This window comes from Chrysemys picta, chromosome 6, assembly GCF_011386835.1.
Source record: "Chrysemys picta bellii isolate R12L10 chromosome 6, ASM1138683v2, whole genome shotgun sequence".
Taxonomy (NCBI): domain Eukaryota; kingdom Metazoa; phylum Chordata; order Testudines; family Emydidae; genus Chrysemys; species Chrysemys picta.
Genome location: NC_088796.1, coordinates 92354300 through 92369139, shown reverse-complemented (window position 1 = coordinate 92369139; position 14840 = coordinate 92354300). Strand labels below are relative to the sequence as shown.

The following is a 14840-nucleotide window of genomic DNA, read 5'->3' as shown; positions in this document are numbered from 1 at the left end:
TTTTCCTACCATTCCGTACGGTTCTTTGAGGAATGGACACCCTTCTGGCACACACATTTGATAAGCGGTTCCTCTTTCTACTAGTCCTCATCCCCTTCTGATACTCCCTAGAGAACAGAAATTCTATTCTTCTTTATAAGAATGGTCCACAAGCTGCTCCAATAAAAACAAATAATATTATTATTTGAATTATGGTAGAGACCAATGGATATTGGGGCTTGTGGCGGGGCGACGACTCGCCGCCGCGGCGCCTCCTGCTGGTCGTCCAGGGAATTAGCTCACCAGCCTCAGGAGCACCCTCTGCAGGCCGGTGTCTCATCTTGCTGCTGGCCCCCATGTCCCTCCCAGACTCTCAGTGCCCCTTCTCCTCCCTGCAGTACCCCGCCGTCTCGCTGGGTCTCCCCTCCCCAGGGAACCCCCAACCCCCTATCCCCACCTCGCCTCTGTCTTTGGCTACTTCCAGTCACCATCTAACCCCCGCTCACTGGGGCGGACTGCAGTGTAATTGCTACTCGTCATCAGCAAGGAGGGTTTGGACATGCTGCCTGTGCCTACCCTTGGGCTGCCCTCTGCAACCCCAGTACCCCTTCTGGCCTTTGTCAAGCCTGCAGCCTGGGGGTTTTCCAGGCCAGAGCTCCCCAGCTCCTCTGGCCTTTCCCCAGCCCTGCTCCACTTTAGGTACCCTACTCAGCTCCCAGCAGCCAGGCCCATCCCTCTCAACATCTAGAGAGAGAGACTCTTTTTGAGCTCTAGCCTAGAAGCCCCTTTACAGGGCCAGCTGAGGCCTGATTGAGGTGTAGCCCCAGCTGAGGCTGCTTCCCCAATAAGCCTTTCCCCAGCCACAGCCGTCTTCAGGGCTGTTCTTAACCCCTCCAGGCAGGAGCGGGGTGACCACCCTGATACAGGGCCCTATTGTGCTAGGCACTGTACAAATACTGAATCAAAAATAGTTCTTGCTGAAGACTCAAGGTCCCTCAATGACCTGTCAAGGTCCCTTCCAGTCCTCTCCTTCCTTGATTCTAAGACTTCACCATCTCAATCCAAAGTACCTTAAAGTAAGCAGTATTTATTAGAAAATTGAGAGAAAATCAAAAGCACAGCTAGTCGACGGTCTGGCTAGCTATGGTAAAATCAACGTATCTTCTTATATTGCCACCATGACTGAATACCTCAAAAACATTTTGTGAACTTATCCTCCTACCAGCTCTCATTATCCTCAGTTAGAGATGGGGAACTGAGGCACAGAGATATAAACTGACTTGCCTAAGGTCACTCAGGAAGTCCATGGCAGTGCCAGAGATTGAATTCTGATCTCCTGAGTCCCAGTCTAGTGTCTTAAACACAAGATCTCCCACCCCCTTGTAGTTACAGTTGATTTAAGGAAGCTTAAAAACTTACCTTCTGGACTTGAAGGGTCTGTCCCTCTTCCCCCGCTAAAATGCATTTTTCCTGAGTGTCCTGGGGTCTGCATTTACACATCTTCCAATAAATTTCCCTCCCACCCAGGGTGCATCTCCTTAATTGTTAATGTAATCAGAGTATGCACATCCACACATTCAAAGATCCCCTTGCTTTGTGGTTTTTATCAATTACTTCTGTCTGGTAATTCAGACTGCTGCAGTCAGTGACCAAACAGTCCAATATATTGCATTCCAGTGTGCTACCAATCTGATGTCTCTGCCCCGCCCTGCTCCGGAACAAGTACCATCAAGGCAACACAAGATTGTGCATTCAATGGTAAATCCAGGCCCCATCTCTGCATCTGACAATGGAAACAGTGCAGTTCTGCTGGCAGCAACAGAGGATATGCACCATCTGTATGATGTGGAGCTCGCTCCATGGTTATTCTTTGTTTGGCAGGCCACAGAAAACCCATAGGAAAGTACAGCAGGGTTACAAGAGCCGCTGCTGCACAGATGCTCCAATCCCTCCTCCTCTCACAGAGCAAGAGAACACACTGGTTATGGGCCAGAAGTAGGGTGACCAGATGTCCCAATTTTATAGGGACAGTCCCGATTGTTGGGTCTTTTTCTTATATAGGCTCCTATTACTCCCCACCCCCACCCCAATTTTTCACATTTGCTGTCTGGTCACCCTAGCCAGAAGTAACACCGTGAAGCAGCTGAGGAGTTGCTATGTGGTCCAGTGGTGGGTAGGATTCCTTGGACCATCGCCCTCTTGCAGAGACATTCAAGGCCTAGCCCACTACTTCAGTTTGGCACTTGGTCTCTGGGTTAGCCCTAAATCTTCTAAATTGAAAAAAGGTTACACTGCAATGAATCAATTGTAATGTTCAGTAATTGGAACAAAAGTTAAGTACCTGACAGGGGTGTTCTAATGCTATATAAGTGCCACATATTATTTATGATTAAAATCACCTCTATTTTTAATATTAAGACTCAGAGAGGAAGGATTACAGAGGAAGATGATTGTATAACAGCAAATGTCACAGTACTGTCATTTAACAGTGAGCTGGTTAGAGACCAGCAGCAGATGGAGGAAAGCCTAGAGGGAATAGGGAAGAGGTGATTAAGCAGGGGAGGCAGAGGAATAGGGATTAGAAAGGAAGAGAGAACAGTCTGGACAGAGACAGCGATTAGCGTGTTTATCTGTGATGTCACATCCCACCAGTCAGCTGGCCATAGGGCCGTAGCAAGTGGAGAAATATGAGGGGAAGAGGAGAGGGCAGAGCACCAGCAAGTGTACATGTACCAACTAGTATTTTCATAATGGTTATAGAGGTCAATGCTTTTAATTTGTATTCGGAAGTGAGAGAAATTAGGAAACACGTGTTTCCTGAGCTGTTTGGCATCATAGTGAGCCTCTTTGGTGCTCCAACTGGTTTTGGACAGACCTAAAGCAACTACTATTGCATTCCTTATTTTCTTAATAATTAATTCAGCCAGCTTCCCAGATTAGGCATTTTGGCTGCTAAAATTATACTTCTGAGGAGTCTCAACAAAGGCAATAATGAAAGGAATTAGTGGATTACTCTCTCAACTACAATTGCATGCCATAGCATCCTTAGCCCATCACAGCACACACAAAAGACACAGCTAGTCCAGGCCATTTGTGTCTTACTGCTGATCCAGCTACACTGCACCCAAGGCCTGTGGCTGTTTCTTTTTTTAGGCACTGTAAGAAAAACGAACCTTTACAGCAACAGTGAGTCAAATGTTGGCAATTTTGCACTGAAGAATTATTTCACTAAATCCTTCCATTTGGTTATGCAAAAACTACTGCATTCTCACAGTTTTAATTGCAAAACACTGGTGTCCTGTAATTTCTTGGTGGACTGAATGTGCTGGGATTTTTCACTTCATGAATCATTTACAATTCACTGCAGTGATTCCACAAAGTCCTCAGACTGAAAAATTAATAAATACTTTTTTAAAAAATTCATGAACCTTTAGTAGCAATTAGAACTAGTTACATTGGGACAGCTGAGCTGGTCTCATAGGGAACTGCCACTGATTTACCATCCATGTTACTCCCTTGCTGTCTTGATTTACACTGTGTAAATGAGAGAAGAATCAATTCAACAATGTTTATAAATTGCAAAGGCTTGGGGAAATTCAATAAGTCTAATGTGTCGAATAGTCACCTAGAAAAGCACAGGTCAGGCCTTTTAGAGCCAAAGGCTTTGGACTACCAACCATCTTGATCTTCATTTGCTTTTATTTTCAATTCAATCTACCCTGATTTTAAAGTCTTTATTCTACTTGACAACTTTGCTGTATTATAAATCAAATTTTTCGCTGGACACCCCCAACAGTAAACACAAGGCCAGCTGTTCTTATCGCAGAAGTCTCCATTTTGGGTGTAAAAGAAAGAGAGACATTCTTACATCTTATCTGCCAGCTTCAGTGTTGATGATTTCCAGGAACTTCTGATATCCAGAATTACAGCGGAAACCTGTAGGCGAGGACAGGCTCATTAATGATGACTATTCTTTCTCTTATATTGTCTTCTATAAAAAGAACTGTGGCTGCTTTCTGAGTGAGCCATGTTTGGCTTATTTGGGGGGCATTTTCCTAACAGATCTCTGGAGCTGGCTGTTCAGTTAAAATTCTTTTAACGTTTTCAAAAAGTGTCTTGCTAAAGGATAGCAGGAACCTGAAGAATGGCTCCATCCCAGTATTGAGACACTGCACATGTGTATGACCTATTTTGCTTGTTATTAAAGGGAATAATTTGACCTTGTTGTGATTTTGGAATTTAGAGTTTTATTTACAAACTCCCCCTCCCCCCATATTCCTTTGAACTTTACTCTGGTTCATGAACCAATTTTGTGTTAGAGGCTGTGCAGCTACTACCTTTTATTACTGCCGATTCTGGAGTTCTAGTCAGAGTTACCAGGTTAAGGAACATCAAATGACCTGCATCCTGTTAGCTCTGGGTGGTAACCCTAGAAAGCCAACCACAGAGCTGAAAACTAGTAACAGCTCTAAATGCCTCCATTTAATCATCCACTGAATGAACTGTTAGTGGAACAAGCATACAATCTGTTGGGATGCCTTCACAAGAACTCAGGAGCGCCGCCAGCTTTTCTGCTGCCCTAGGCGGCAGAAGGTCCTGCTCCGAAATGCCGCCCCCGACAGAGGCGGCGGAAAGTCGTGCCACCGAAATACCGCCACGGGCGCCGCCCCCCAAATTGTAGCGCCCTAGGTGACTGCCTAGGTCACCTAATGGGTTGCGCCGGCCCTGCCAGAACTAGGACTAGGTGGTACCACATAAGCTGTACACCATAAACTAATTACAGAGAAGGTTAGTGGGTAGTAAGTTAGAGTCAGGGTAAGTGAGAACACTGGTTCTGGTTCAAACATCAAGTTTATTAAGAAAGAGGATTTATCATCACTAGTTCCAGTGATGGTGAACAATGCTCCCTCTCTTTTGTTCATGCAACAGTTGTGGGTGATCCTGACCCACCACAAATCTGGTTACAGGCTGGTTAGCTAAGGGATACAAGCTCAAGGTACGTCTACACTTGCACTCTTCTTTAAGTGGCATGTAGTGTACTTGCATTGCTAGTCCCTCTAGCCTGGGTATAAATAGCACTGTAGATAATGAGGCACAGCTTAGGCAAGTAAAGACACACTTGAAGCCTATGGGTATGTACCAGTGTATTTGCCCTACATGGCCTCTTCATGCCCAAGCCATGCCTCCCTGCCTACATTGCTATTTTAGCAGTGCAGTGTCCTACTGCCTCTCTGCTGCCTGAGCCATCCCCTGCAGCAGGGAAAGACTCTGCCAGCTCCCCACTGCTGGAGCCTTTCCCTGCCTTAGGGAGACTCCAGCAGCAAGGAAAGTCTCTGGAGGGAGGAGGCAGCAGGGAAAGGCTCAGCCCACCAGAGCGTTTTCCTGACGTGTGTAGCTACGCACTGCGGTGTGGACGCAGCTTGTTTTTCAGTGTGGGGTGTAGCTCCATGTACCCTACATGCCACCGACACTAGTGTAAAGTGTAGATGTAGCCTTAGACACCTTCCCGTAAGCTGTATTATGTTTGCAGTACTGCTGTTCCATCTGTACAACACACCACATACCAGTTGCTTGACTGGCTGAGTTGAGAGAGAGAGAGAGAGAGAGAGCGCCATTAGAGAAAGGAATGCAGTCTTTTGAGTCTCACTGTTTAATTCATTGTCATGTATCCATTTACATTTGTGTCTTTTTTGGAAGTGGGGGTAATTTTTCACTGCATTGCTGAATGTGAATACGTATTGGTGAAGCCATAAGGAGTGAGTTGTTGGGCAGCACCAAACAGGTTTGGGTATTAAACTCTTGACCTGTACTACTTTGGCTAGAAAAACAGAATTGGTGTTTTAGGGCCCAAGTTTTAAGTGCTCAGTTCCATTGACTCAGCTCCTGCTCTCTCCCAATACCTTGTTCCACAGCTCTGCCTCTGAAAGGCAGAATTTAACCCTAAACTTATGACCCAGTGCAAACTAGTGAAAATATATATTTGGGGGAGGAGAAAAGAATTCTAGCTGCATAACACATATGGCTGAATGAAGAGGAAGAGAGCAGAATGTATATGATGTTTGTGTTTTTGCACCTGTAACTGCCATGGTTTGTAACTTGAGAGAAGAGCATGACTCTTGGAAATCAAGCCAAGAAAATAAATACCAGCTTCGCTATGCAGTTCCAGTGCAGTCAGAGCCAGATGCATCAAGATTGTTTCTGGGCATCATGACCATTGTGAGTGCTGAAGGGGTATCACAAGGGAAGATTTCTGAGTCTGGCACACGTTAGTGTGCGGCAAATGATTATATTCCTTGGCAGTCTCTGTAGTAACATCAATCATGCTGAATTCTTTTAGTATTCTTATGGATTAAAATATCCTATTTATCCATTGGGATGAAGGACAGATACAGATAGAATGTAAGCTATTGAAAATGCAATTTATCATGAATAACTGTCCATTTATTAGTATTATCAACTCTTTTAATGCATCTCTACTTCTAGGGTGAAGAGAAAATAACCAAGAGCAGTTGAACAATAAGCTGTTAAGAAGTATCTCTTCCCTGTTACTTCTTCGAGCAGAGCCACCTCAATGACTCTAGATCCTGCAGAGAATGAAAATTCACAACTCCTAGCTGTGATACTTAGCATGGCCCCCTGTGGTGCTTTTCTCATGTCTATTGGATGTATGGCAATCTGTCATTTTTATAAAAGTTTGAAAATAGCCTCTTCATCATTAAAGAAACATTGTGTTTCACAGGGTAGTCAAATTGATGCAAGTCTCAGGCAGCCCACCACATTCTCTTTGCTTCCTCCAGACATCCTCTCCCCACTTGTTTCAGCTTCCCTAAGCTGCAGTTCTTTGCACTGAGAGGACAACTGATGTATATAATATTGTATCACTTTTTAAATACGCATTGCCATCATGTTTGCTTTTTGCATCAATCAGATGTTTTCACTGACACATTTTAAAAGCATGTTACAAATGTATTCTAATTTTTAGAATAATAGACACGGAAAGACTTTTAAAACTGAGGCTTGTACATTGTACCACTTCAAGATAAATTGTGTATGCTACACAGTTACCTAAGCTTCATAGCAAGAAAGAAGAGAACATAAGAGATTATGAAAAAACTAAGACACACAGGACCACATTCTTAAATGGGAATGGTGTGTGATGTATATAACACTAATCTCTTCCTCCATTTTGGGTTGCAGTCTGAGAATAAATAGAATTTCTGAACTGAATAGAAATATGAATACCAGTTTGACCAGATCATCCTGATTCCCCCCACCCCAAAAGTGACTAGTTATGAAATACTTCTAAATTGGTTAGAGTGCGTAACAAAGCAATAATTTCCACAAACTCTGTGTAAGCAGCTAATCAGATACATCCGCTTTTTTTCATTGAATTAATGTGGGGAAAACTACTTCATATCCCTGTTTTGGTTTTTTCTCCTTTCATCATGTTTTATTTTCAGTGTGGTAATATTGTGGGGGGAAGGGGAAGAGAGTAAAGCAAGTGGACTCCATCCACAAGGAGAGAGACCGCATTAGAAACTGGAAAACTCATTATCTGGAGAGAGACCTTGTAAGAAACTGTAGCATGGCTACAAGTTTCTCTCTCGACCTGCTGTGCCAGGAATAAAAAAGTTCCCTAGAAGTACTGGACAATCCGCAAGTTTCCACTGAGCTACAGAAACAGCAAAAGTCTCACTTATAGCCCATATTTTATTTTTTATTGTAAACTGTATTAGCAGTAATTTACAAGTGTGTAGTGTTTCACTTTTATATCTACAGAGTAATCACAGAATATTTATAAGGTGTATGCATTTTGTTTCCATGTTTCAGAAAGAACAGAATTAATGAGTCCATATTTAACATTGGTAACCTATAAGACCAGCTCCAAATATATTGAAATCACCAAGAAACTTGTGCAGGAAACTCCAAGAAACTTACATATGAATATTGTGTTCTGCTTTTAAGATTCTACAATGTATCACCTATATAAACATGAGGTAGGTTTGTTTTGTTGTTTTTTTTTTTTTTTTAAAGCAACAAATGTCAACTTTGCAGAAAACCCAAACAAAAACCAACAACATTTTATATATATCAACAAAGCATTTCAGAACAAAGTAATGTGCGGTGATGCAAATGTGAGCCCAAGCAAAATTTCAGTTTTTAAAAAATGAATGGAACTGCAACATTCCCATATCACACTGCTTGCATAAAATCTTTTATTACAGATATGTACAGTTACAATCTGATTTTGCACAAGGACCAGCAAGCCTATTACTCTGAATAGGTTTTCAGTCTTATAGGTTACTTGGCTTGGTGAGAATCTTGTTTCTGTTTTTCTTTTGCCATATAACAATATATTCTAGGCATACCTAAAAATAAAAATGGATAGGAGAGAACACAGGAGTTAAAATAAAACACAGTCTTCGATGGCTCTAATTGAACTAAGCAAATGAAATAATTTCTATGTGGCTTTTCTGATTAGGCCTGGGGAGAATAGTTAAATGACAGCCCTTTAATATATATATGTAAGGCAGAATGTCAGATGTAATAAAGGCCCATAAGACAGGAAATACTGTGGGCCGGATCTTCAGCCAGTGTAAATCAAGCTAGTGTTGTGGAACTAGGGTGATTTACACCAGCTGAGGATCTGGATCTGGGTTTCTATTAAAAGTAAAATAAAATACAAAGTCACCAGAATGCTATTGCATATGCTAAAATTTATATGGGAGGTCTTTTTTGCTCTCCTTGTTTACAATTCTTGAGTTTGGTTCTCCATTGCCCTGCCTCCTGTGCAAAGCGAGTGAGACATGCTACCAAATGGTAGCATTTTACAGAGCCCAAGGGCTTTCAGAAATATCTACTCTTGCATATATAGTGGCTCATGGCTAAGTCTCTAGAGAGCAGGGGCCAGAGCGGAAGCAACACTAAGTGGCTTTAAAGGAGCCAGACCCAGCCAATGGAGAACTCTCCCTGCGCAGAGGAGCTCTCCACCCACACTTCTTCTGTAAGGGGAACTCTGCGGCATTGTAGGACGGGGAAAAGTGGGGATGTGGTGGGATGGAGCAGAGTTGTGCTATGCCCAGTCATCCACTGGTGTGTTCCTGAGGGATTTTGCACCGGTGGCATAAGTTACAGCTGCCATGTGCATTCTCACTCAGGTGCCCTTGTTTAAAAAAATCTGTTCCCCAACTTTTCATTTTAAAGAACTTGTCAAGGTTGAAAGACCTAAGTTTGAACTATTTGTTAGAATAGTCGATGTAACATTTAGAAAATGCTCCTCTCTTTTCCCTCCAACCCTGGGCCACCTGAGGGTGGGTTGGGGGGAACACAACCACTGAACAACATAACAGTGATGCACAATGTTCCAATGAGAACCCTGCGTGCTCATGCACTGAAGAGAAGTAAATGGTCTATGGAAGGAGATTTCAGTGTCAAACCCTGCAGAGATTCCTGTATAGAGTGGGAGTGAAACAGTATTTTTTTAAAATATGAAAATTGTATTTTAAAGTCTGGTTCTACTTTGAAAAGTGCATTTACAAATAAGTATTCACAATTTTTCATTCCTATTAGTCCTGCAGACTCCACATAGCTAAGGGAGAGAGACATGGATTCTATTTCTTCTTGTGTCTCAAACTGTTTACTAAGTTCTAATTACAAGATCAATCAATTATACCTGTGCAAGCTCAATGAAGACAGTGAGGATGCACAAGCATCAATGAAGGAAGAATTTGGCTTTACTGATTTTTTTAAATGTTGATGATGTTCAAGAAAGAAAGTCCCCAGTCTGACTTTCAGATCCCATGGTAAGTTTGCAGGGCTGGCATTAGGAAAAAAAAATAAAAACTTGTAAACTGAGCACATTTCAACTGAAAAGTGTGAGGGGATAATTACAGCCCATGCAGTTCTGGAAAAACCCTCTCTTACCTGGATTGTGCTGGCAGCACCCATCCACAACATTTGCAAAAGAACCAGGTTTCCTCATGACCTACTGTGGGCATTACTTTCCTTTGGGAGCTGGGAAGGAATTTTTCCCTTGCCACCAGTTTGGCTGAGGCAGGTTGAGTTTTTTCACATTCCCCACACCAGATTTGGGACCCAGTGGGATGGAGCCAGGGGCCTAGGTTATAAGTTAACTGCTTAGCACATAAAACTGGTGCCAGATGTCCAGTGCAGGTACTTGGTATGGAAGGGATATTATCAAATAAAATGGATTGGAAAAGGATTTGAAGGAAAGCATCCCTTAAGGGAGCTGACAAAGGTTTTTTTGGGGGCTTCTGTATCTAGTACAGGGGGGAGCAGACTCCTTTTTTCTAGCCCCCTCAAGGGAACTGAGGAAGGGGGTTTGGGACTCCTACATCTAGTACAGCAGAGAGCCAATCCCCACTCCTGTTATAGTCCCCCTTCACCTCATGCAAGGGGAGGGCAGCAGAGTCCAAGGAACGGGATTGTGTGGAAATGATTAAAGAAATGATGATGACCTGCACTGTCCTGTTTATTGCTGGGTACTCCCAGGTATGTTAGGTGAATAAAGTTGCAGCCTAATTAAACCACATCCATTGCCTCCTGTTTTTCTTCTGGGAAGGGCGGACAATTGCACTCAACGGGGATACTGTACATGTCAAATGGCAGGTCTGAGGAAATGCAATTTTTACACCATGGAGATTTGCTTAGAGTGACTGCAGGTTTGCCCAATCTTTATTTATTTTAATGTTTACACAAAGTGACCCACTCTTAAAAAGACAATCTCTAATGTGCTGCATGTATAAAGGAATGAGAAAATGCCTAAAATTTCACCACACACAGGGGACAGCCTGCCTTGAAAGGCTTACAAAGGAGTCATCATGTCAGTCTAATTAATGTGGGAAACACATAATGAAATAGGGAAACACCATTTCCCATGTGCACCTCTGAAAAGACCCTAGAAAAATCAATTCCACCATTCTATTAGTCCATCAATTCTTTATGTTCCTGCTGCTGCAGTGTGAATGTGTGACAAGGAGGAAAAGGCAAGGTGGCAACTGCCTCAAAAACCAGCCACTATCTCCCCAACTACCTTCCAAAATAGCCTTAAAGATTATGGAAGCAGCCCTCCTGAAGACTTGTGGAGTGGAGAGCAGACAGCCAGCATGCCCCAAAGTGAACAGGAAGCCCTTGGAAACAGGGTCATGAAGGAAGAAATGAGTGCCTGGAGAGGATAGGCAGCTGTGTAATAACATCCCTCATTACTTCAGTCACTTCTCTTCATACCTACTATGAGTTCAGCTCCCAAAAAGTCAACTACTCCACGTGTCCTAAATTACTGTTGCCCTAAGTAGCAGTACTGCAAAAGGAGTGTGGGCCAATGGCAACCCGCCAGGTGCTCTGCAGCTGGAACTGCTGCTGCTGTCTGTAGGAATGGACAGGCTGTTATTCCCGCAGATCTCTACCCTCTGTGAGAGTTGACGGGCCTGCTTCCTGGCTGTTCTGCTCTCCAACTGGCAACTTTTCCCAAAGGGAACTATGCAGCAGAGAGTAGCCACTGAACTGTTTGGGGAGGGTGGTTCTTTCCACATGGTTTTTATAGAAGAAGGTGGATTCTTTGCACCAGCATCTAATTTCAGTGAAGTTGCAGATTTCTCATGATTCACAGTGATGAGTCACGTGGCTGAAAGGTGCAACTGATTCCATGCGTAAATCAGCACCAAAAAATTCATCACCACATTCTGTGTGACAGACTTGCTGTGCTCAGTCACAGCACTAGACGATTAAGGGGCTTACACATAGTTCCCCTTGTAATTCTTTAGTAAAATGTACATGTAATACTGCCTAACTATGAGACCTGTATTCAAATTAAAGACAAGAAAATACCACTGTTTGTTAGTTGTGTTCCTGGTCTCAAAAAACAGTATTAGGACTCAACTTTAGTGCTGACATTTTTAGTCTCAATAGAACTCTGTATCTGTGTGGGGAGGGAAGGGGTTGTTGGCTATAATATTTATTTTTATGGCCTCATTTACGGAGAGTGCATTGAAGTTAATTTGTTGCACCTGTTTTAATGGAGAGTTTTTTAAACCTTGCTTTTTCCTCCTCAGAAAGAAAAAAAGCACAATTGCTGCTAAGTGTATAGTGATGGCTAAATGCTAACCTGCAGTTGTCTCTCCCTAGTATCTGCAAAAATAAATAGCCTGTAATATCAGAAATATAGCGAGCAAAAGTGATGTATTTCTGAGACAAGATCTCCCCTACCCTATATTTTACTATATTAATAATGATGATGTATTTTAGCCAAGAACATTTCTTACCTAAAAAATGGATTCTTTAAATCAAGGATGTTACCAGATTTAAAGCCTGTCTGGTCCACCACAGCCACAATCTGAATGTCGTAACTCTGTCTGTATCAAAAATAAAAAGTACAACCAGGAAGATATAGTGTATCTATACACGTTTATTTAAGCACTTATATATATATTTAAACATACATATGTTCACATTATTAATTTTTACAGTTTTTATTGGGTTAGAAAACAGTGAATGAGACATTTCTTATTTATTAGATGATTTTTGTACTAAATTCCAATTTCCATCCAAATGCATCTATTAAATCCTATTAAAAATGTACAAAACCAGCATTTTAAAATTATTTTTCAGTAATTAAATAAACCAGCCTTAAATGTGCTGGATACATAAAAACAAAACTAAGTTTATCAAAATTATTTGCATTTCAAACTGATTTATTAAACAAAGGAAGAATTAACTGTAGTTAGTGAGTTGACAGATTGTTTCTGGTCGCCATGTGCCATATTTACAAAGGCATTTAGGCACCTACAGATGTTAAATAGGTGCTAGTAGTATTTTCATAAGTGCCTAACCTACTTACATGCTTTTGAAAATTCAACTAGACACTGATCTGCATCTTTAGGCACCTAAATATCTTTGAAAATCTAGTTTCATGGCCTTCAAGTTTTTAGAATTAATAGATCTCATCTTCTCCCACCAGGCTTTTATTCAAAGACTGGAAGAAGAAAATAAGCTTTCCTGCCTTTTCAGCTCCCAGTCAGTTTCTCAACTTTGAATGAACTAGTCTAAATGAAGAAAAAGATATTCTCGCTGCACCTGCAAGCTACCGTGAAACCAAAAGTAACTAAGGCAAAAACTCTTTTGCGTAACAGAAATTGGAAGTACTTAAATTTGGAAAAATGTAAAATACCATCATTTGCTCTATTGTAAAGACTGAAACAATACAGAAACTTAATGCAGTACAGTATATGATACTGTGACATATATAAAGTTTGAGTGGACCTCTAAATTTAAGATGTTTTCTCCCTGATTCTATATGTAATTGAAAAAGAAGCACCCTTTAACTCATTACATTTTGAGGGAAGCTCATTGATGCACCAGACTTTTAAAAATTATTTAAATGACTTTAATAAATTATAGTAAATTTTGGACTTAACATAGGCTGTCAATTTAAAACAGGTTTAATTTTCAAAAAGAAATATGTGTTTAATGTAAATAAAAGCATGTGATTTTTTTTAAAAATCACTGATTTTTATCCACCCTGATTTGCGGGAACATATGCCACACACACAGTAAATAGCCAATCACACGCACATGTATAAACAGAGTGGATGTGGACAGGCATTCAGACACCATAATGACAGGTCTGTATAAAACACTAAATAGATAAAAATAATCAAATTTAAGGATTCATTAAGTGTCAAGTTTCAGAGTAGCAGCCGTGTTAGTCTGTATCCGCAAAAAGAACAGGAGTACTTGTGGCACCTTAGAGACTAACAAATTTATTTGAGCATAAGCTTTCGTGGGCTACAGCCCACTTCTTCGGATGCATCCCACGAAAGCTTATGCTCAAATAAATTTGTTAGTCTCTAAGGTACCACAAGTACTCCTGTTCTTATTAAGTGTCAAGTTTGCTTCTACATATACTTTCATCTAATCTTTGTCATAAATATAAAACCCTGTCCTTAAATCCTTAATCCAGCAAAATTACTAAAGAAGCTGGGCCAAAAATCCATCAAAGAAAGCCAAGATACACTGGAACTTCCAGAAAGCTTACTATAGTTCATTTGCCAAGGCAGAATTGCAAGGAAGACTATACTACTATGTAATTACAGTAGCAGCTGTATGGTCACTTAGTGCAGCACACTGGTTCTCTCTTTACACATTTAGTAACTGATACTTTTTACTTTGAAAGGGATGCATTGTGACTTGTGTTATTTATCTCCCTTAAGAAGAGCTCCTAACCCAAAAGCTTGGAAACTGGAAAAATTCCCACATTGGGCATTTATTGCAGGTGTGAATGAAGTGCTTTGAGAGTGCTTCTACCACTTTTGATCTTATGAGAACTCTCTGGATATATGCCTTATGAGTCCAGAGTTAAACAACAACAACAAAATGATTCACATTTCTACATTTGCTTTCAGTTACAAGCACACATACACGCAGGTGTGCTGGATTGAAATGAACCAGCTGTGCAAACCAGTCTCTTCAGGGAATGTTTTCATAGCAGAGCACAGGGGTGATAGTTCTCAACTCCCATTGACAGCAAAAGAGTAGGAATGCAGCTAACTAAATCTGTTCTGACAAAAATGTACTCCTTAGAGAATCATCCTCTTCACTAGCCGCACTAAAAAGGGAAGGTTGTGACTCAGTGATACATGAGTAGTGTCGTAAACAGGGAAAAGTGCATCCATAGGAAATCCTTTTCAGAAGTGAAAATTAGCAAGGATATAGCACCACCTCCACTTTACTTGTCCCTAACACAAGACTCACTAAGGGAAAAAATACAAATATTCAAAATCTGCAGAGGAAAAATGTTGCATTGAAAAAAATGAGGGTGATGAATGCAGAATGAGATATTTCAA

At 41.4% G+C, this 14840-nt stretch overlaps 1 protein-coding gene across 5 annotated transcripts in view; it reads right to left on the bottom strand.

The window, feature by feature from the left end:
• Positions 1–7675: 7675 nt before the first annotated feature.
• The window catches only part of LOC101949585 (histone-arginine methyltransferase CARM1-like), a 123593-nt gene continuing 116428 nt past the window's right edge, over positions 7676–14840 (bottom strand). For 4 of the 5 annotated variants that reach the window (XR_010588624.1, XM_005296782.5, XM_024103346.3 and 1 more), the window contains 2 exons: positions 12261–12350; positions 7676–8348 (listed from right to left, as the gene is read on the bottom strand). Coding sequence is in view for 4 of the 5 variants with exons in the window: in XM_005296782.5 (XP_005296839.1) it covers positions 8339–8348; positions 12261–12350 (100 nt within the window). In the remaining variant the exon portion in view is untranslated. Of the gene's footprint in view, positions 8349–12256; positions 12351–14840 lie in introns of those variants that run through there. The other variant, XM_024103345.3, reaches the window with a different exon arrangement.